This window comes from Grampus griseus, assembly GCF_964374135.1.
Source record: "Grampus griseus genome assembly, chromosome: 10".
In the NCBI taxonomy this organism is placed as follows: Eukaryota; Metazoa; Chordata; class Mammalia; order Artiodactyla; family Delphinidae; genus Grampus; species Grampus griseus.
In genome coordinates this window covers 12,410,542-12,434,060 of record NC_139004.1, presented here as the reverse complement: position 1 = coordinate 12,434,060, position 23,519 = coordinate 12,410,542, and the positions used below count along the sequence as shown (strand labels likewise).

General features: G+C 48.7%; 1 protein-coding gene across 1 annotated transcript in view; it reads right to left on the bottom strand.

Annotated features, from left to right (window-relative positions):
• The window catches only part of GMPR (guanosine monophosphate reductase), a 39,814-nt gene extending 16,625 nt beyond the window's left edge, over positions 1–23,189 (bottom strand). The window contains exons 1-5 of the mRNA XM_082664151.1: positions 22,993–23,189; positions 16,314–16,433; positions 14,047–14,130; positions 10,825–10,998; positions 2,962–3,043 (exon numbers count right to left, since the gene is read on the bottom strand). Of these exons, the coding sequence (XP_082520277.1) occupies positions 2,962–3,043; positions 10,825–10,998; positions 14,047–14,130; positions 16,314–16,433; positions 22,993–23,079 (547 nt within the window). The 5' untranslated portion in view covers positions 23,080–23,189. The remainder of the gene's footprint in view (positions 1–2,961; positions 3,044–10,824; positions 10,999–14,046; positions 14,131–16,313; positions 16,434–22,992) is intronic.
• Between the last annotated feature and the right edge of the window lie 330 nt (positions 23,190–23,519).

The following is a 23,519-nucleotide window of genomic DNA, read 5'->3' as shown; positions in this document are numbered from 1 at the left end:
CTCTGCCCTCCCCAGTCAACTCCAGTCCTGGCTGCCTGCCTGCAGGGTATTAGTCCAGGGAGGTCCACTCTGAGTCACGCCAAGAGCACGGGCCTCTCCAGCACAGGGCCCCTTGCTCAAGTCTCCCCCTCCCTCCCAGCAGGCGAGCACCCGCCCCGAGACCACCTGGATCAAGCTCCGGACTGTCTCCCCTGCTCTGCCCGCTCTCTCCTCCTGCCCCTACTCGGCAGGCTCCAGCCACGCTGCCCTTTCAGCTCCTCCCACCTCGGGGATCCTCTGTACAGGGTGTTCTCTCTGTGGAGCGCTCCCCTCTGCACCAACCCCCTGGTCCAGCCAACCCTTTCTCATCTTTCAGGCTTCATCTTAAATGTCACTGCCGCAGGGAAGTTGTTCATCACAGCCCTCATTTCAAAAACAGCATTTAAATCATTATTTGCGTAAGAACCGAGGATCTGTTTTCTCTGCTGGAGGGTAAGCTCCCTGGATATTCAGTGTGGTCAATCCAGTGCTGAGAACAGAGCCCGGAACATAATAAGGGCGCTATAAATAGTCACAGAAAGAATGCGTGAACTCGAGAATGAATGAGTCACCCACGTCCCTGTCTCTACGGCTTTACCACTCACTCACTCAGTCCCTCCTGCAGGTCTGGTGGTGTCGCCTCTGGGGTGCCCTGGGGCCAGTGTAAATGCTGGGCGTGAACTCCTCCCTCCCACCGGACCCTCGGGCGAGGCTCCCCACCACCACCAGTGGCTTCTCAGCTTCCCACAGACCTCTCCCGGGGGGAGGGGGGTGTCTTTAGGGACAGAACTGGAGAACCACGGCTACACCCTGAGGCCTGGCTCCAGCAGGGAAACCAGGACTGGGGAGCCACCTTCTCCAGCATCGGGCTGCAGGGCACAACACGGGCCACTCACTACCCTGGGGCCAATGACCTTCTCTCCTGACCAAGGCACCCCTGTCCCAGGCACACACTGTGTGAGGCACAACTGGAGTTGTATAACCTCTGGTTCTGGCTCAGAATTCGCTTTTCTCCTTTCCCACTCATCTGCCAGACCCTCAGCGGAGGGCAGGGGCCCAGCTGCAGTGGCCTGGAGCTCTGTACAGGCGAGGGCCAAGGCGTGGGAGTGGTCTTAAGCCCCAGGTTGAAAGGAGAAACTGGGTACCAGCCCAGAGCAGGGGGTGGGGTGAGGGGTGCATTTTTAATGCTTTTTCCCAAGTGCCAGGAGTTGTTCCATAATGAACCTTTTTTAATCCTGTCATCTAGACAGTACCCAGTGTTTTCATGCTGAAGAATTCGTGAAACGTAAGCATCCCCTCCAATAAATTTACAGAAGCGGCTCCAATACATCAGGCTCAAAGAAAGCCTCTTACTCCCTTCAGTCACGCCTGTTCTAAACAGACAGCCTGGGAGGCACACAGCGACAGTGGAAGGACAATAAATCTTCCGGGCAAAGAGACTGCATGTATAGAGGACGTTTGGGAAGGAAACGAGGGCGGCTGAACGCTCAAGATTACATCAAGAACGGCTCTGAGGGCCGAGAAGACCACTTCCACACCTCACATCCTGTACAGCACCCACCCAGCACGACGGCAGCTAGGAGACACTCAATTAAACAGGTGACTGGTGCGCGCTCTGCTTTGGGGGAAAAGAGCCTTCCCGGCCTGTTATCAGCCTAGTCGACCCTATTACAAGCCTAATCTATTACAGCCCATTCTAGGCGGGCAGAGCGCCCTGTAAGCAGGAACTGGGCTTTATCCTCTCTGACTTTTCAATAATGACAGACACCCAGTAAAGACCAAAGTGAAAGCTCGGGGCCTTTCACAAGCGTACAGGGCTCCCCCTCCCCAAGAGTCTCTTCATGTCCACCCTAGTTCCTCAAGGCTGACAATGGTGCCAGGTCACAACACAACGATGTCTTCTGCATCCTGGCAGTGCTTTCCCAAAGACTCTTCTCATATTGGTTTATTATTTGCTTCCTTTTTTGGTAGTGTCTTCCGGGGAGATGATACCTATAAAAAATCTTTGCTACTTTTTATTCCCAAATGAAAATGTGTATCTCAGGACTTCGCTGGCAGTCCAGTGGTTAGGGCTCCACACTTCCACTCCACGGGGCATGGCTTCACTCCCTGATCAGGGAACTAAGAGCCTGCATCCCGCACAGCACGGCCAAAAATGAATACATAAAATATGGGTTTCTTTAAAAAAAAAAAAAGTGTATCTCATTCTTTCCTTCTCTTCAGTTTTAGTGTTTGGTTAATAATGGATGTACAAGGAGGAATTTTACAATGTGACAATGAAAACATTAAAAATATGGAAGCTCATGCTCCCGTCTGGCCAAAGGGCAAGGCCAGCGTCAAGCGGCCCCAAGAGAAAATGGAAGCACCCAGTATAGGATAGAAAGGTTCCTCCTCGTTCCTCAGTTCAAAATGCCAATGGCAATCCTGGGAGAGAAGGCCCAGGAGGATGCCGCAAAATCTGAGATGGAGATGTACCAGGGGAGGAGCCAGAGATGAGAACCGCCTAAGCCACAGGTCAAGTTCGAACGTGACCTCACAGCTGCATGCCTATTTGCAATGTCTGGGGTCCCTCGAACATTCACATAGACTTGCCCCCACGGATTCTCCACCCTTCACCTTCCTCTTCAAGGTGAATGGGATCATTCGTGAGACCTCATTCTTTTCTTCCCCGTTAATGTTCTGAAACCAAGAGCTCATTCAAACCACATTCAAGTTCATTCAGAACCTCCCCAGAGGCATCAGAAAGCAGCTCAATGAGACTTCTATTCAGGAGCCTCTTCTGATCAGAAGCTCAGTGATAACTTCCAAAAGAAATGTGCTTTAAACTTGAGGATGGATCATTCATGGGGTACCTTCTGGGCATCTCCGGTCCCTCCAAGCCCCAGATCCCAATTCTCGCCCCCCTCCGCCCACAGCCCCTGCTGTGCTCCCAGCAAGTCTTACCTGGTCCAACGCCCACTTTGATTATATCTGCTCCTGAAAGAATAAGCTCTTCCACCATCTCTCCCGTCACCACGTTCCCTGCCTGGGACAGAAAGAACACAGCTCGAGATCATGAACTACTCCTGGTGGAACAAAGATAAGTGATGGAGGAACCCCACATAAGGAGGGGCATGTTCTGAAGCCACCAGGCAGCCGGGGGACAAAAGAGAAAATGGGAGAAAACAATGGACCAATCCCTGAATAGACTTTCAGTCTGAAATTGGTGGGCTAGAGTTTTCTCCAGGTTTCCTTTCTTCTCTTTTAACAAGAACACAGAATTGGACACCCGGGGCTACCTCTGGGTGAGCTGATAGCATGAGGAACTACAGAATTACATGACTTTAGAACTCCAAGAGACCTTAGACTATCTAGGTCAGGGCTTGTTGAACCTATCAGTGATGGACAAAACAAAATCTTCCAGAGAACCTAAATACATAAAATAAGCAATGAAACACTGTCTCTGCTGATTAAAATCTTTATTGTTCACAGTCTGTAAACCCCCTGAGGAACTTCTATGGAACCCAGGATTAGAGAACTACTGGTCACCTCACAGTTGGGAAAATACCTGGGTATCCCACTCTAGGGTTAGTGGTTCCCACCGAGATATGAAAGGGCAGACAAACCCAACAGCACTGGAACGTACATCATTTGCAGAACAACATGAAGCTGTGGTCCTAATAAACACATAAGCCAGGAAGTGGCAGAATCTAAAAACCAGAAGGATGCATCTGGTTTGAAAATAGTGTATGTTCTTTCACCGCAGGAGTCTGGGAACACAAAAATAGCCCTTTTTATTACAACTCACTGCCCTGTGGATCCTTCAGCTGGTACATAGGATACTTGGCAAGATGCCTGTTCAAATTTTCACAACTATGCAAAGTCTTATTTGGGGAAATGCATCCCTAACTTGTGCGACTGATTCTTTGGCATTGAAGCCCCAAGTGTCTTTTCGCTGAATTGATTCCCAGAGGGAATTTCTTTCTCCACCTAGACAAAGTGACTTTTAACTTTGTATAAAAGGATCTTGGAAAAGGACAACGAGGAGGGCTCAAAGCTACTTTAATTCCAACAGCATCTGATAATGGAAAATGACAGACAGCCCAGAAAAAGGACTGGAACACAGGAGAATATAGTACATGATAAAGATGGCCTTACATGTCATTGAGGAAAGAACAGTATTTCAATAGACAGAGCTGGGGAAAGGGATCTTTTGGAAAAAGATACAGATTATTACTCATACTTTTCACCAAAATAAGCTTCAAATGGATTAATGAGTTAAATTAAAAGTTGTCTCCCAGATTTAGAAGAAAACTTTGAATACTTGTAATAAGCATAAAACAAAAATAAATATATATATATAGATCCATCTATATGAAAATTAAAAACCTGTGTACATATAAACACACACACTCATACATATAATCAACAAAACTAATAAGCAACCTGGAGAAAAATATCTGCAATTATGACAAAGAGTCACTAACATTACAAGAGCTCTTCCAAATCTACAAGAAAAATGCTACCACCTCACAGAGTAACTGCCAAAGGACATGAACAAACTAATGAAAGAAATAAAAGTGGCCACAAACAGAGGGAAAGTGTTCAACCTCACTAGTAATCAAACTTAAATGAAGACACCAGCGAGGTACCACTTTTCACTTAAATTATCAATGATTATAAAGACTAAACACTGAAGAGAAAACAGACACTCGTTCTCTGCCGGTAGAATGTCTACTCCAGAACAAGTTTTCCCAGAAAACAATTTGTCCACGTAGAGAAATGCAAATGTATATATATCCTTTGATCCAATAACTTCCAGGATTCTCTCTCAAGGCAGTAATCACAAATGAGATCAAAGATTTAACTACAAAGATGTATTATTTGTGACAGTGCAAACCTGCAAATATAGTCCCCAAAATGGGAATGGTTCGACAATCTATGACCCATCCATGTGATGTTTTCTTTTTTTTTTTAAATTAATTAATTTATTTATTTATGGCTGTGTTGGGTCTTCGTTTCTGTGCGAGGGCTTTCTCTAGTTGCGGCAAGCAGGGGCCACTCTTCATCGCGGTGCGCGGGCCTCTCACTATCGTGGCCTCTCTTGTTGCGGAGCACAGGCTCCAGACGCGCAGGCTCAGTAATTGTGGCTCACGGGCCCAGTTGCTCCGCAGGCATGTGGGATCTTCCCAAGACCAGGGCTCGAACCCGCGTCCCCTGAATTGGCAGGCAGATTCTCAACCACTGCGCCACCAGGGAAGCCCCATGTGATGTTTTCAAGATTGGTTTGATGCCATGGGAAAATGCTTAAATGCTTTCAGTGTAATGTTAGGGGAAACAGAAAGAAATAGTAAGATCTCAATTTTGTTAGACAAGCATAGGTGTAGATGAAAACATACACCAAAATGCTGACAAATTACGTCTAGATGAAGGAATATTCTGACTGTTATTAATCATTCTTCTTTACAATTTCCTGGATTTGACAGTAGAAATTGTATTACTTTAATAATTGTGATTGATTTTTTTAGGGTGTTTTTCCTTAAGCACAGGACCAGCATGAACTCTGAACCTCAAAAAGAACTTAGTAGGGGACTTCCCTGGTTGCTCAGAGTCCTCCTGCCAACGCAGGGGACACAGGTTCGAACCCTGGCCCGGGAAGATCCCACATGCCGCAGAGCAACTAAGCCTATGCGCCACAACTACTGAGCCTGCACTCTAGAGCCCACGAGCCACAACTACTGAAGCCCATGCGCCTACAGCCCGTGCTCCCCAACAAGAGAAGCCACCGCAATGAGAAGCCCGCGCACCGCAACTAACAGTAGCCCCCACTCGCCGCAACTAGAGAAATCCCGCACGCAGCAAAGAAGACCTAACGCAGCCACGAAGACCTAACGCAGCCAAAAATAAATAAATTTTAAAAGAAAAAAAAGAACTTAGGAACCCAAGAAGCAAGATGCCCTCATTCTTCCTCCCTGGTTGACTTGCTAAAAATTCAAAATATATTTTTAAAATAAAATTAAAGTTAATTATAAAAATAAGTTAAAATAAAACACTTAAAAGAAGCTACTCTAAGCTCCCTACAAGGTTTCATTTTCATTGTGGATCCCCCCCCCCAAACCTGATGCCTCCTACAAACCATTTGGTTTTAAAAGGGCCTACTTTACACCAAATAAATTAATTCAAATCAGCTCAGGATGAACATACCAGGTACAACCGTATGAGGTCAAAGTAGGTTTAAAAGCATGGAGGAAGCTGATGCTATTTTAAGAGCCCAGAATCTCCCCCAGGTGTCCTCGTGTCCCCTGAACCGCCTGCAGGATCCTGAACCAGTGGTCAGACGCAGTCACGGCAGAGAGGGCTGAGCCTGGAAAAACCCAGAGTGATTACAAAAGGCTTCCAGCCTGAGGCCCACACAACAAGAATGCAGATGACCAGGAGAGGATGGAGAGTGTCCACTTGCAGGAACAAAATCTGTCTGTTCAAGTTTGAAACCAAGAAGGGCAAAAATAAGGGCAGAAAGGAAAAGACAAATTCAGAAATGAGAGTGGCCAGGGGAGCGCCATCGGGCTCCGGGGAAAGCCCAGCCCGTGGCCCAGGCAGCCTGCAGGCTCCGGGTGGGGGAAGCTGGCAGGGGGTGATTAGCAAGGAGTCAGCTTATCTTGGCTGAAGCAGCTCCTGTGGGCAATGGATACCAGAGGCTCAGAACGTGACATCCGGCTCAGTCATGACCGGGCAGCCAGGACAAAACAGAAGCTACAGACCCTCAGCTGGGCCCCAAAGCAGGCAAGGGGAGATTTCCGCTAGGCAACCCCTCTTCCTGGGGAGGCCAAGCACAGTCCAGGCACCCCTCTGGCTTGTCCATGTCCAAGACAGGTATGAGGGTCCAGGCAAAAGGCATGAAAAGGGACAAAACAAACCTTTCAAGTACTTCTGTAGCATTTTAAAAAGTCCTCTGGACAAGAACCAGCCCCAAGTTCTCCAGCTTTCCTTTAGACCCAGACATCTATAGCAAAATAAGTTCAGAAAGCCCTGGGGTTGAATGATGGCCCTCCCACTCGCCATGAAATTTTAAGAAAATAGCTTCAACTTTAAGTCTGCATATATCCTGCTATAAAGCGGGACTGATCAGACCCACCCATCGTTGTCACTGTAAGGTTTATAAAGGAAGTTCAATAAACATCTCCAGAACTTTTTCATCACCCTAAACTGAAATTTCATACCCATGAAACGATAACTTCTCTACCCACTTTCTACCAGCTCCTCTGAGGCCTTTTGCCAAGAAAAATCCTCTCTGCAGAATGATCTAAGGCAGAGGTCAGCAGGCTAGATCTGGCCTGGGGGCCAACACCTGACAGAAGGTGCTGGAACATTAATGCCAGAGCCTTCTCCCATGCCCACGAAGGTGTCCCTTTACCTACCCATGCAACCAGGGACTAGGAGATGCTACCAGGGCAATAACCACCTTGCACGGCACAAGAAACTGAGTTTACCGTGTGACTCTCAGAGACAAACATCGGCTGAATCTCTGAGGCCTGTCATAGCTTCTGCCGCAGTTTCAGTTCACACTGGTTCCAGAAAGAGGGTGAAAACAAAATCCAGGTAACTCGGCCTGAGAGGGCCCTTGTGCTTCAAGGAGGTACGTTCAGCTGCCCATGGCTGACACCTGTGAGGAACACTGAAGGGCGTCCGCCTCTCGGGAAGAGGCACAGAGCAGGCAGGGCCTCCACAGGGCTCAGAACCTTGTCTGACCATGACAGCTGGAGAAAGAACCCAGGCAGGTGCCTGAGCCGCTGGCCACACATGGAAATGCCAAGGACGTGCCAGTGGCTAGCTGGGGATCGGCCAATGGTGGCTGACTTGACATTCCCCAGGGGAGCACAGCTAGTCTCATCTGAACAGATTAGGTGTCACGGGCCTATGTCCTCGGGACCAGATCAGAAAGAGCCGCCAGGGACTTCCCTGGCGGTCCAGTGTTTAAGATTTCGCCTTCCAACGCAGGGGGTGTGGGTTCGATCCCTGGTCGGGGAACTAAGATCCCACATGCCTTGAGGCCAAAAAACCAAAACATAAAAACAGAAGCAATATTGTAACAAATTCAATAAGGACTTTAAAAATGGTCCACATCAAAAGAATCTTTAAAAAAAAAAAAAAAAAAAGAGCAAGCCACCAGCACAAAGGTACTTCCCAGACCCAACGTAGGGACCTCTGCATACCAATGAGCCTGAGCTGGCAGGTGGCCTGGCTGCAGCATGGTATAAAGGAGAGATGCCAGGCCCTGGGGACAGGCGCTGGACCCCAGGCCCACCTCGCACTGGCTGCGTGACCCTCAAAACTCTCTCAACCCAAGATGAAGTTTCCCATCAATTTAAAGTACAATAGGTGCCTTTGTCTTACACAGGACGAGTTATTATTAAAAGAGAAGAGCCTGGTCCACGCTAGTGCCTTTTTTCCACAGTACCTGGAATACACCCAAGAACACATCATTCCCTTTCCTCTCTGAAAGCCACCAGGCAAAGGCCCAGAGGACTTGTCACACTCTTCTCACACCCAGCATCTTCACAGGACCCTTTTCTGCCAATGACATTTTCTAAAAATCCCCGCTTCCCCCCTCTCGACCTGTGGCAGTGCTTGCCTTAGGTGAAAGACAAGAAAAAAGGCTCCACGTAAATCCAGGATGTGCTGGGCACCAGAAGCAACAAGCCGTCGCCCCTGATGCAGACACCCAGGAATCGCCAGCCTCTACCAACAACACTTCTGAGCTGCGCTTCCGTTCACTACAGTGTAACCATCACAATAGCACTCAGCACCCGTGTTATATACCTTTCAGTTTCCAAACACTAGACAATGCATCCTCCCAATGCCTCCCAGAGCCATGAGAGAAATTACCTTCCTAAAAACCAAGGACATAGGAGTACCGGAGGTTTCCAAGTGAATCACAGATCTCAGGGGTCAGTGCAGGCAAAGCACAGCTGAGGAAGAAACACCTACCTCGCCGACCAATGAGGGAAACCAACACGAACAACGAGAACATATTCCCTGGGCAGCCGGCAGGCGCTGCAGAGGCCCCTGCCATTGGTGGCTGCCCGGGCGTCCTTGGGAACTCTGCGTCAATCTCCCCCTCCCTGCCTCACGCCCCACACCCCAGCAACCCCCAGGCCCTGCACTTGCCACCATGCCCTTTCCCTGCCCCGCCAGTCCACACCCTTCCTGCACCGCCTGTCTCCCTGGGGCCTAGTGGAAGGAGGGAGCTTCATCACTAAAGTTAACAAGGACAGAGCATGTTAACAGGTCTCCAGAGCCTGGACTTTGAATTCTGACCAACCTGACCTCAAATCCCAGCTCTGCCGCTCAACGTGGGTATGACCTTGTGAAAATCCCACAGTCAAAGAATCAGGAATTAGGACTCCTCATCTGTGGTAAACTTGGGACAACGGTTCCTACTCTTTACAGAGATGTTGTAAAGAACAAAGGTGAGCCTCCTGAAACACGGGTATTCAGCAAACGGTGTTCCTGTTATCAAAAACACGACAATGCTGGCAGCACCATCATGGGCGGGGGGTGAAATGAATCTTGCTGTTTCCCACCCAGCTCAGACACGGTGCAGCTGGTTGACCTTGGGACAATGCTTGACGCTTTCTTCTCACATGACTGGAAAGCATAAAAATACTTAAAAATTTTTGGAAATCCTTAACAGATGATTCAACTCCATCAGCAGAAATACTAATTCCTGTCTCCCAACTTCCTTAAAATGATGAAATGTGAGGAGAAATTAAATTAAAAATTTGTAAAAGGAAGACACGGAGAACAGACTTGTGGTTGCCCAGGGGGAGGAGGAGGGGGAATTGGGGAGGGTTGGAGTGGGAGTTTGGGATTAGCAGATGCAAACTTTATACACAGAATGGATTAACAACAAGATCCTACTGTATGGCACAGGGAACTATACTCAATGTCCTGTGGTAAACCATAATGGAAAATATGAAAAAGAATATATGTATATATAACTGAATCCCTTTGCTGTACAGCAGAAATTAATACATTGTAAATCAACTATACTTCAATAAAACAAATTTAAAAAAAGAAAAGAAAGAGAAAACTGGGTTCAAAAAAATTTGTAGAAGGAGAGTTAGGTAAATTATCTAGGGGTCAATCAATAATTGCTATGTTAATTAAGACTAGTAAAGACACACAATTACAATATAGATTTTCCAAAAGCCCAAATTTAACCCTGAAGCTTCTAGTTCATTTTTCTGTAAACCTATGTTTCCCAGCAATAAGAGATATACACATTCCAACTAGCAAAGGTGTTAAAAATTAGGAAAATACCCCCCAAAAGGCAGGAAAAGTCAAACATAAAGATGTTAGATAAAACAAGACACCAACTGATTTGCAAATAATTGTTGACTATTCTGAAGTGTTCACATTGTGGATTTCAACTCTTACAGCAGAGTTTTCTACTGGCGAGGAGACTGGGGCAGAGATGACATAAATATGTTCAACAGAAAGCCAGTTATGTTTTCATTTTTAAAAATATACCCTTTGTTAAGCAGTGACACAGACCTTGGTTTAACGGTCTCACATGGTAAGAAACACTGGATATTTAGCAGAGACGAAGACCTTATGGCATTGATCTGGATTTTATATGTATATTTTTAGAGCAGAGCCAGTTTTCAGATCTTCAGAGCTGCTGCCTCTCCTTTTCCTGCTGATTCTCAACTAGTCTGCTAAGAAGAAGGCAGCAAAAGCTACGAAGAGAACACAGCTCCCCGCACACCCCACACACGTCTTCTCTGCTTCCCCATCCAGAGGACGTCGTCCCACCATACCTACCATAATGGTGTGTTCTGGAAATCTGGCCCGGACGAGCTTCACGAATTCCACAAAATGTTCCGAGTATCCATTGGCCACATCCAGGCAAATAAACTTGACCTGCGGCACGGCTTCCAGGATGCTGCTCATCTTTTCCAGATCATTCTTCCCACTGCCCGAACTCACGGCTATATGCTGTACCAAACAAACCAAGAGGCGTAAGACACGAACAGTAACCCTGCCTCCATCCACGCGCCTGTTCTGGGCACAGCACCGTGACCCTCCGAGGTTCACCCTGATCAGACAGACACACAGTGGACCGGCTCAAGAAACATGCAGCAGCAGAGGTAAAGGAGATTCACTTCTTCAGTTACCTGAACTGACTCTGCCGTCTGTCCCACCATTAAACTGCACATATCCGGAGCCCTGGACCTCAGCCACACAATCTCGTGCCTGGCTCTTGTTTCATTTCCTCAAGCTCTCCACGTGGAACTCGGAACCGTGGAGCTGCTGGTGCAAATTCTCCTCCAGGAGGAGAGGAGAGGTAAAGAGAGCCAGGGTGGCTGGTCTGCTCAGGTTCCTCGTGCCAAAGCCGTGGCCATCACCCTGAGCATCTCGCTTAGGTGGCAGGAAGGAGGGAAAGATGTCTAAAACCCCTCTGATAAAACCCCTTCCTGTTTTCCTTTTCACTCCCAATGCAACATTATCACAATATGCAAATCGTAACCTGCACGGGTTGCTGCCAGTCTTAGCGTCTCCATTCTAGAGGCAAAATGTCCCAAAGTGCGAGAATGAATGAGCGCCGAAAGGATCCTCCCCATCTGCACTGGGACGTGCTTACACCTGAAGCCAGCACAGTCTCCTCCGTGACACCCTCTCCCCCAAGCTCCTCAGCTCTGGCACTCTCCAACCCACCCCGCTGCTCCGCTCAAAATCTGCTCTTTGGATTTTAGTAATTTATGCCTCAACAAAACTGACCCATGGGATTGTGGCCAGAGTCGGCATCTCACCTTTCATGAGATATTTATATTTTATAAATTTATATAATGTTTATATTCTAACTCATATTTCTAAACTATAAGCCACAGACGAGGGACATATCTGAAAATCCTTTGTTATTCCCTCCAAATCACACCAGTGTTGCTACAACTCAGATACTGAATGTAAGCGGACTGGTAATGTGATACATTCACTCCAATTTTCACTCCTCCTGTTTACGGTCTGACCTGTGCCCCAAATCCACACGTTCTTTCCCTCCGAGTTCTGCTACCAATTTTATTTTCTCCTTCATTTCCGTTAAAGTTTAGCAGGTGAAACTCAAGATTGGTTAGTTTCCCTCTGTGCCACTGAGTTTGTACCATGTTCCCTTTTTAATGAGCTCTAAGTTGGTGGGAGTGGGGCAGTAAGTGAAATGAGGACACTTGGTAATGAAAAAGCCAAGGTTCTGATGAATCATGCACTGCTGGAAACTCATGCTCCCCAAACTTCATCCAGAGAAGAGGGGAAGAAGGTGAAACAGAGATAATCCATTAGAATAAAATATGGGAAAAAGGAAGGACCCACTAGTGAGCCAGAACTATTTTATCTCTGAAACCACCTTCTCCTCCATCAAAATCCACACATAGTCAAGGCACAGAAAAAAAAAAAAGAAAAAAAAGGAGCCAGTGTAACTTCAAAAGCAGTACAATATGAAGTCATTCTCCAATCACAGATGATCTCACCATGTAGAAAAGCATCTAAATGCAGAGACTCCTCTGTGGCATTGACGTAGAACCACTGACGTGTGCCTGGATCAAAGTCTGGTGTGTTCTACCGGGACTTTTGTTATTTTCAAACTGCTTTTTTTTTTTTCAGTAACGGTGTTACTGAGATACAGTCAAAAACAATTCACCTTTGAAAGTGCACAATTCAATGGTTTTAGTATTTTTGGGGTTGTGCAACCGTCACCACAATCAATTTTAGAACATTTCATCACCCCAGAAAGAAATTCCCACACCCTTTAGCCCTCACCCTCAAACCTCTCATCCCACAGCCTTAGGCAACCACTAATCTACTTTCTGTCTCTGTCTCTACAGGTTTGCTTATTCTGGGCATTTCACGTAAACACAATCATGTACACAGCCTTCTGTGTCTGGCTTTTCCACTTGGTAAAATGTTTAAGATTCATCCATGTTGTAGCATGAATCAATATCTCATTCCCTTTCACTGATGAATATTCCATTGTATGGATATACCAGATTTCATTTATTCATTCATCAGCTGATGGACATTTGGGTTGTTTCCACCTTTTGGCTATCATGAATGATGCTACTGTGAACATTTGTGTACAAGGTTTTGTGTGAACATATAGTTCTGTATCTGTTGGGTCTATACTAGGAACAGAATTGCTAAGTAATATGGGAACTCTTATGTTGAACCTTCTGAGGAACTGCCAAACTGTCTTCCACAGCAGCTGCACCATTTTACATTCCCACCAGCAATGTAGGAGGACTCCAATTTCTCCACGTCCACGCCAACACTTTTTATTATCTGTCTTTTTGATTAAAGCCATCCTGGAGGGCATGCTGTTTATTCCGCTCCATTATATTCAGCTCCAATTATAACAACTTGCTATAATTAGGTATCTTTTCTGGTCAAAAGGCACGTTTAGAACGGACCGGTTCCCCGGAAGGAAACACTGCCAGGTCCTCTGCAAGTTCTCATGATAGAACACTTCACTTCTCAAGGGAAAAAAGATATTCCTTGCAGGTAAATCCTAATGTTTTTTAAAAAAAGAATACAGTACAGGCTTCCTTGGCAAATTCTTGGCAATGATCAACGGCTGGGGGACCACTACTGCCTTCCCCCAGTTTCTCCTTAGGACTCTGTGTGTCTATCTGCTGCCAATTCAAATCCTTTTGACAACCCTAAAGATTTTCTTCCGAGTAGCATGGACATATATACACTACCAAATGTCAAATAGATAGCTAGTGGCCACATAGCACAGGGAGATCAGCTCGGTGCTTTGTGACCACCTAGGGGGGTGGAATAGGGAGGATGGGAGGGAGACGCAAGAGGGAGGAGATATATGTATACGTATAGCTGAATCACTTTGTTATAAAGCAGAAACTAACACACCATTGTAAAGCAATTATACTCCAATAAAGATATTAAAAAAATAAAATAAATAAAACAAAAATGAAAAAAAAAAGATTTTCTTCCCCCTGCAACAAATGTTAATTTATAACCAGGGTGGAGTCATACCTGCAGACATTCTGGGTGATTAGCGGCAAAGAGCTTCCAGTCATCCAGGGTGTAATGCTTGTGAATTGCTGTAAGCATGGAGTGCTAGGAAATAAAACAGCACCATTAGGACGAGAAGTCAAGGGAGTTCCACCCCCCCTTCCTCCATATGGCGAGGGTGATCCACCAATACAAAAGCATCCGGTGTTCCAGCCCTTCAGGCTTAATTTGCTTTGAATATGCTCCTAGGAGGCCCAAACAGATGAAAGTGTAACTAGGGAAATCACAAAACCTGTTTTCCACTCTAATCTGATCAGACAACACAGCATTCAAGATTTAGGAGGCAATGCCAGGAGGCCGGGGGGTGGAATAGGGAGAATTCTCAGAGCCCTGGGCAGCCCACACTTGACTGAGGCCAGAGCAGCACAGAGCGCTGGTCCCCTGCCCATCAGCAGGGCAGCCTGAGGGCAAAGTTATGCTTAGTCAACCCCAAAGAAGCTCAACTTCTACCTGAAAGCTTTTCTTTGGGTTCACAATCTAAACATCTCCTGCTAAAAGCTAAACCCATCAGGCAGTTGGTATTCTTGAGGGAGGGAAGTACATAAATCATAATCCTAAATCTATGACTATCAACCCAGCAAGTGTTTACTGAACACCTACTTTGTGCAAGCGCTTCGCATACATTATTTCATGTGCTTCTCAGGACTTTGTATAGCAATAGTAGTTTCGTGGGCAGAGATGGGGCTTAAGAAACTTAAGTTTAAGAAATTTAACAATCGCTTGGCCAAAAAGGGGCGAAGACCAGAATCAAACTCAAATCCGAATGCAGAACCCAGGCTCCTCCTCCTGTATCAGGGCCTCGCTCCTAACTTCTCTCAGTCCCCTCTCCTAAAATTCTACGACTTTATTAATGCAAGACACTAACTCAGTGGATCTTAGAAATGGAAGATTCGTAGGACCCGCACATGATTAGCTATTTCAGTGCATACTGTCATTCGTGGGGAGTCTTTCCTGTGCAAAGGGGAAGAGCACAGCAAGTTCTCCGTTCTTCACGGACTACTAATCTGATATGTGAATTCATCAGGGCTACTTATTGCCCCCTGATTCCATGCATTTTTACGCAAACACGTAATTCATTAGTAGCAACGGCTGATCACAGCAGAGGGAGGAGAAGACAGGGAGCAAAAAATACAAATTCCTTAGCCTCTGGCCCAAAGCTCACTGGGGGCTAAGGGCGGACAGACGAGGCAACTGATCCTGGACTCAGACAGACCACCCCCCACTCCATTTTGTGACTTCATAATTTGTTTGAAAACCTCCCTTCTAATCACGGGCTAATAATGAATCCCAGCACCTCCTGAGGTTAGACATGCTGTCCACAGCAAGAAGCTCTTTCAACTAATTGGATTTATCTTTTCACTTGGCAGGCATTAGCTACGGAAATAGATGCACATACTCTGTGCATCAGAAGCAGACATTTCACATCTATGATGAATAAATGCACCGAACCTTGGACACAAATGCAGACACAGATGTGTGAGATGAAGATTTTGCCCACAAATAACTTTGTTTTTATTTTTCTAAAGCTAGGGCGCTAGCTACTCCCTTTACAGGCAACGAGACAGCAGCTGGTTCAAGGGACCCTGAGCTTGTACTAGTATCTGTCGGTGTAAGTTGGGAGACAAATCCCTTATTCTGGAGTCAGTCTGGGTTTGAAATCTTGGCTCAGTGACTACCTGCCTAAATGCCTTGAGCCAAGTGACCTCTCCTCTCCTTCTCTGCCTCGATTTCCTCATCTGTATAAGGAACCCACCTGTATGAGCTGTGACCGCATCATACACATTACAATCAGTGCTTGGCACCTAAGTTTTCTCCATAATGATGTAATAAATGCTACAGAACAGACGAAGAGGTTGTCTTCATTTTAAAGGTGCCGTCACTCTTCTATTAATACAACACTCATCCAACTGTATAATATGGCACAATGTCCAACTTCTTTTTGTGTCTCTAATTTCCAAAAGGATCACGAGCATTTTCAAGAAAGAAAATGGATGCAGGTCTAGACCATCTCCCTGAAGGCAAAGTCCAGACTCCATCCACCTTCTGATGGAAGAGAGAAAACGAAGTGCCTGTAGCAACACTCAGACTCAGAACCAAATAGTTCGGCCGCCGCGAAGGCCCTGAAGTGTCTCACGTTTCTCCTCTTCCCTGTGTCTGAGCAAGTCCAGGGTGGGCTACTGACCACCTGTCCAGTGTGCTTCTCAGAGGCAAAAAGCCCGCCGTCCTACCTGTGACATCACCACTGCCATCTCAAACGTCCCCACGGTGTCCATGTTGGCCACAATGATGGGAATCCCCGAGCAGGTCTGCTTCGAGTTCCGAAATGTGAAGCTTCGCTCGAGATCCACCTGTTGCAAAAGGGAAAAGACGTCCTTGGCTCGCTATGTGATTTGGGTAGACCTTCTAGAGTTTGGAGCAAGTGGGAAGGACACAAAGGAAGTGTAGGTCCCTCGGTCCCTGGATTCTCTTAGGGGTTGGGCCAGGGGTTCCAAAGACAGGTGAGTCCCTGAGGAAAGGGAGGCCTGGGTTGTCATCCAGGTGCAAAAACTGAGCTGGGGTCCTCACAACCCTCAAGCACCAGTACAAGGCACTGCGTGCTCCCCGCTGCAACAGCCCCTCCCACCCCCCTGCCACCTCTGGCCCCAGCCCGGTTCATAATAGCCCGAAGCACCCACATACAAGTCACCTTTACCCCCTTCCTAGCACTGGAGGAACAGCTCCCCTTCTGGGAAAATCCACTCCACTCTTCTCTGCCAGCCAAGGCCCTCCCTTTAATTCTCACCTTCCGAGAGAACCAGGCAATCCAAATTCACCCTGCAGTCAGCTGCAACCCGTAACTCCCTTAGCCCTTCAACCTTCTCAGCTATTTTGTAACTATCAGCATCTTTCAAAGAGCCAGGAGGAAGGACACTGCAGCCATGTCTGTGCACATAACCACTCGTTCCTTTGACTTGCGAACAGCTCCAATTCTACCATAACTCCAACCTCAGCGTATTTATGACCAACTCAAGCGACAGGGAATCCAGAACGAGAGCTAGGCCAGGAAGGCGGGCTCAGCAAAAGCAGTGGGTAGGGCCAGGCGCTGGCCAGGAGCTAGCAGGATCGAAATCGCTTCTTCCACCCAGGGCAGATCCCGGGCCTGTGTGCGCACAGATGCAGTGGCTCATCCTTCCCCTGCTCTGCTCTTATCCCAAGGCGCCCACCCCACCCCCCGGCAGGCTCAACTTCCCAGGCTGGTTTCTGGCTGGGTTTGGGCAATGGGGTCACTGGTGGGACATGGGAAGACAGTGGGGGAGGTGGCCCTGGGTGTAGCCAGAGCAGTTCTCCCAGACCCCCTCTGCCTTGGCCTGCATGGCCTTGGTCCCAGCTCAGAGTGATCCCAGGCCTTGGGAACCTCCCCTTTGGGAGTGGGTTGTCTGCTGCCAATCTCTGGGGTCCCTCGGTATTCCATCCGGTGTCTCAGCTGTGTCACAATGCCTTGTATTAAATTTCCTGTTTTAAATATTCAGCAATGTTCGTTTCCTCAGCAGGACCCTGAGGGATACAGCCCCTCCTGGAAAGGGGCACTTTCCCAAGGAGAACTGGCAGGACAAACACAGGTGGAAATCTTAAGCTTCTGCAAGAATCTGGACCTACATTAATCCTGGCTGACTGAGGACAGCAGCGGTAATCATTTCCTACCAGTATTTATCTAGAGGCTTCTTCTATTTTTTCGTTGGAGGTAACTTTCACCTTGCCATCAACATGTCAGAACACCAGGGGGCACCTCAGGTCCTTTTCACACCTCGCGCTCCCCCACCACAGAAGGCTTCCTGGGCTAACAAGGTCATAAACATGGCGGCGCTGGCCTTAAACAGCAATCAGTGAGGGGAGATGAGATGCTGTCACTGCCGGAGCACTTGTGGAAGGCAGCTCATCCCTTTCCCCACTTCCTTCATTACCATCCTTGGTTCTACTGCAGTGAAGCAAGTTCGATCTGCATCCTGAAAGGTAACTGAGGGGATCTATTAGTTGCACCCTTCTGGGCTGCTAATGGCGTGGACATTTTGGCTTTGCAGGCTTAAAACAATCGGAATTCCTTGGTCTCAAATTACTTATACTCCTTCCAAGAAACGTGAGGAGGGCTGCCACGCTCTGCACCCCGCTGAGCTCATAGTGGGTTTTTCTTGGCGCTGCAAAACAGTTCTCCGTGGAAAAGGTCAGCCTTGGCAATGAACTCTTCCCCTCACTTCTACTCTCCTGCATACGGCGGAGCCTATGCGATCCTTAATTCTAGGAACGAGAAATAAAATATCTTCCCCGACCTTATCCACGCAGACGGAAGGACACAGACACGCACACACCCGAGACGACCAGTTGTTCATGGAGAGAAATATTTTAAATATTCTAGCCACCAGAAACAAAACTTGGCACTTAACCTGCCACAGCTGGTCCACGCACCAAATATAGCACCTCCAAACCCTCTCTCTGCTAAGCCTGGTTTGAAAGGGCACAGAAATAAGCCACCCCTCTCCGGCCTCAATAATGCATGTTTCTGCTGTTCTTTAAACATACCTTCGTCATAGTCCTGCAGCCCAACATTTGGGGGCCCCAAAATACAAATAGAGGCCCACCTGCCACGTTTCTAAACATCTCAACGTTATGAGCAACGTGTAAGAAGCTGCTACACAAATTTTGTTCTATCCTCCTACCTTTACAACACAATTTCATTAATGACCTGGAAAGCACCAGAACATGGTGCCACGGGAGCCAGCCCTGGCCCCGTCTCTTCCCACGCACATCCTTCTGGGCCCACATGGACACCCCAGTCTGCACACTAAGCTCCATGCACACACGTCCATCCCCGCAAACAGCGGTCACCCGGCCACTCTGAGGTTAGAGGCGAGCATATCGGCCGCAAGGCTGGCCCTTGGGAAACACACCTGGGGAAGAGGCCCCCTGTGCAGGCCTTGGAATCAGCTCAAAATCATGTGGGCAGGAAATCCAGGATCCTGAGTATCTGGAGCATGGCCTAGAGGGAAAGGCCTAGCCCTCAGCCCTGCCCAGTGAGGAGGGGACGGGGGAGCAGAAGTGGAGCCCGGGGTAGGGGCCTCTTTTCCCTAAATCTATGGCTGGTGTGATTAAAGCAATTCTCTTATTAGCTTATTCATTATCTGTCTCACCTGTAGACTGTAAGTCGAAGCGTAGGGGCAATGCCTTTCATCTCTGTGGTCCCAGTGGCTCAAAAAGGGTGAAATAAATTAATGTCTGGCTGAGGGGTAAGGATGAGATTGTTTTGGCCCCCAGCCTTTCAGGGCAATGCGTGGTAGGCCCCAGCCCGGCCCTCTGAACGTGCTCGGTCCCCTGGAAGTTTCACCGTCAGGTGTCAGGATTCAGAGATGCGCACGCAGCCACACACAGTACCAGAGAGCCACGGGGTTCCACAAATGCAAAGGCTCCGGTGGCCAGTCTGTGTGCACACCAGAGTCACGGTGGGGTGACTCCCCAAATACACATGCTCAGGCCACCCCAAACTTAATAAATCAGAACCTTTGTGTTGGAGACCACGTGCATTTTGGAGTGTCTCCCCAGGTGATTCTGATGCATTAAGAGCAAGCCTCATCACACCCTCCAACGTCACAGGGCAAAATTTACAGAAGCTGGTACGGTTTGAACCGTCTCCCCAGAAAGGTACTGAAATACCAACCATCAGTACCTGGGCACGTGACCTTACTTGGAGATAGGGTCTTTGTGGATAATCAAGGTAAGACGAGGTCGTTAGGGTGGGCCCCATTCCAGTATGAACTGGTGTGCTTACAAAAAGGGGAAATTTGGACAGAGACACACAGAAAGGGAGAATGCTGATTCAAGAGGAAGACAGACATCAGAATGATGCGTCTACAAGCCAAGGAACACCAAGGTTATGTGTAAACACCCCGAAGGCAGGAGAGAGGCTTGGAAGATTCTTCTCCCTCACAGCCCTCAGAAGGAACTGCGAGACAGTACATTTCTGTTGTGTAAGTCACTCAGTCTGCAGTACTTTGCTACGGCAGCCCCAGGAATCTAATACAGAGCCCCGGTAATAAAATAACTAGCTCAGAGCTTGGAAGAACCCGGGCCTTCTTTCTCCCAGCCGATAGTCTCTCTACTCTGCCATGCTCTCATTCCCCTCGGGCCAGCCTGCTGTCCACTGAAGCTGGACCAGAACTCACCAGAACCGGTCCACTTGTCACTGGACTACTGGTGAAAAAACGACTAAGGAGTCTTAAGGAGACTGATAGCTCGTCAGGTCATGTCTTTTCTGTCCCAGGACAAGTAAGTGGCCAATTTTCCAGTGCAAATTCCTCCACTGTCTGACTTCCAAAGTTATGGTTGTGTTAAGTTTGCGGTTTTTTAAAAAAAATCTTCCTAGCTTAAGGACTAGGGTGGGACACTGGAATAAGAAATGGGTCCCAAGGAAGAAAATGCTCAGGGAGTCAAGGGACGATGTCACCTCCCCAGTGTGTCAAAGAAAGACAAAGTTCTTGCCCAATGGACAACCATGTCACTTCCTCTGAAAAGATTACCCAAATGCTCCCACACAGCCCTGTGGCCCTTTATTCTTGTGGCCCAAAGCCTTGTGAAGACATGAGCATGGGCAATGGATGGGCAGTGAGGATGACTGCCGATCTGTTACAACCACAGGAAGGCAACCTGGGCCATCTCCACCTGCAGCCTTTGCCTCTGGGAGTTGACCTCAAATTCATTTTATGTGACACTTGTGGAAATCCCCTTGCAGAAGCACTAAACCTCCGAGTGAAGGGCACTCTGCCTTTCTCTCCATTTCCTGCTCACAGCAGCAGGCCCAGCTCTTAGCAAAACTGCTGCAGTGATAAATCTTGTCAGTTGTCATAACTCTCCCTTCCCAGCCAGACTCTGCTTCCACAGGGTATGCTTTACTCTCCTGGCTCCAGTGTTTTCTCTCCTGGTACCACTCAGATCTGCTCTCTGGTTAGGCTCAAAGTCCGGTCATTTACCATTTAGTTTCAAATTTACACTCAGGTATCCTTCTGCCTGGAGGCATACATTTAGGATTCTATCTGGTCGTACAATGCAAAGTTTTCATCTGCTTACAAGAAATTTCAGGCATCCACAAGCAAACTGAGAAAACCTTGAGAGGGGATTAGAGGTCCACCTAGATCCCTGGACATCACTGAAGCAGGCAGCCAGGTGATACCGGGTGGCCAGCAGGCAGCTAAACCATGACGGGAACCAAATGGAAAGGCAACGCCAGTGAACTCAGGTTTCCAGGCAGGGACCTGGCAAACGTGGAAATATGAAAACACTTCTCAAGGACACAGAGACCTCACTGCTATGTGTACACGTAGACTGCAAGGTGTCATGGGAAGCTGGGACATTAACACTTTCAATCAGCCCAAATCATGAAACCAAATGATGCACGACAACATCACACGATTCCCTGGGAAACAGTAATTCGTTTTATTACATAATCCTGAGTTTCACCTTCACAAGAGGTTTCCTGCTTCAGAAAATACACATAATATATCCTTGTTTTGAACATATAACTTTTCTTAAAGTAAGTTTCTCTCTACTAAGTGAATTGTGAATATTCAGACGATTGAGGCCAACAAATTACTAGTCTGCCCAGAATCCCCACATCTCATCTTGGCCTGGACTCAGGTACCAGCTACTGCTTAGACTTCAGGAGACCAAGGCCTGCGATCGCAGCTGTTTATTGTTCTTCTAAGTAAGTGTCTGCCCCCGCTCTTTAGCACCCGGGAGGACACAATAGGGGACAAGAACTGAGTTGAGCAATCCAGGGGGATAAGGGTTAATCATTCCTCGCCTCTTCCAGTCCCGGCTCCAGCTGCTGACCCTCCCGCCCGAGAAGGTGAGTTGGGAGGGCCTGGTCATTGGCTAAAGCAGCAGCAGGCTTCCTTAATTCAAACAAGCCCTCAGCTGGCGGCACCAGGCACTGCAGTTAGGAGTCAGGCGGGGGCACCGGCAGGCAGCCCGGGGCCTCGCAAGGGGATTTATTTATGGTCCGGGGAGCGGGACGGATGGAGCAGTAGGCTGGCTCGGTCTCCTGCTGTTTACTTCTCCAGCCCCCGCTTCCAGACCCAGCAGTCTCCTCCCCTTCGGCTCCAGCTCTCGGCCCGCCACGCAAAGCCACGGTCACCGGGATACACGACTCCGGGGGACTCTTGCCTTTGTGTGCAACTAGTTTATCCTTCACAGCTTGACCTTCCTCCTGCCCCCCTCCCTGGCTATGTCCAGTCTGGTCTCCACCTGTTCCTCAAGTTTCGCTCTCATTAAGGCAGGACCAGCAATAACGCCTCCACCCCTACTCCCGCACCTCAGTGCTCCCAGCTTCCCAAACGCTGGGCTGGACTGAAGCGGTCCGGTAAGTGGGTACCATCAGGCACAGGTCTGCAGCCCCATTCCCAGAAATCCACTGAAACGCAGAAAGTAAACCCTGAACTTTTGCCCCGGCGTTTCCCCGTTTTGCAGACGTTTTAAAAAAAATTCCATTGCTGGACCTGTTACTAAAGCAGCCAGAGTTCCCCGCACTGAGAGACACTGCCCCGAAATCTCCTCTCCCTTTATACTTCGTCTCTGCTCTGTGTACCACCCCCCCCCCCCGCCATCCTCTCTAAGTCACTTGGCCCCTTGGTCTTCGCTCCTCTGGGGTCTAGTTCTATTGCGTGCCTCCCCTCGTCCACCCGACCGGACGGATTTAGAATTTTAGGCCGTTGTCGGACCCCTTAAAGACACCTCCAGTCACGGCAGGGAACCAGCTGCCCTTCCCCCTTCTACAGTGGTGAGGAGGGCAAAGGGGGTCAGCGTCCCACAGAAAAGCTAGCAAGGCTGGCACATCCCAGCGCCTTGCACCCACCTCCCCCGCGCCACCCGGGCAAAAGATCCCACCTCGGCTCGGCTCTTGAGGCTGCTTCGCTTGGGTCGGAGCAGGACATCCTTGAAATCCAGCTTGAGGTCGGCATCTATGCGGGGCATGGCGCCGGCGGCGCGCTCGGGACGGCGCGGCGGGAGCCCGCAGCTCCTCCCTGCGGCACGGGCTGGGGGGCGGGAGCAGCCGGGGCTTGCGGGGGAGTGGGGAAAGGGGGCGGGGCGGCAGGAACGCGTGGCTTGCTGTGCTGCGGCGGGTGCTCGGCCGGGCGCGCACGCCGCGCCCTTAAGGCCTGCGGACACCTGCAGCCGCGATCGGCCCGCCCCGCGCCCTGGGGGCTCCGCCCCGGCCCCGCTCCCCCGCCCCGCCGCCTGCCCCACCCCCCGCGGCCGGGGCCCAGGGGACGGGGGAGGGGGAGGACCGACGAGTTGGGGACAGACCAGACGCATGCTAAGAAACCCGCTTGTGTGACATTTTTAACCACCTCCCGCCCCTGTTGACGGCCTTGCTCATCGCGATGACCGAAGTGGCGGGGATTGGGGAGGAG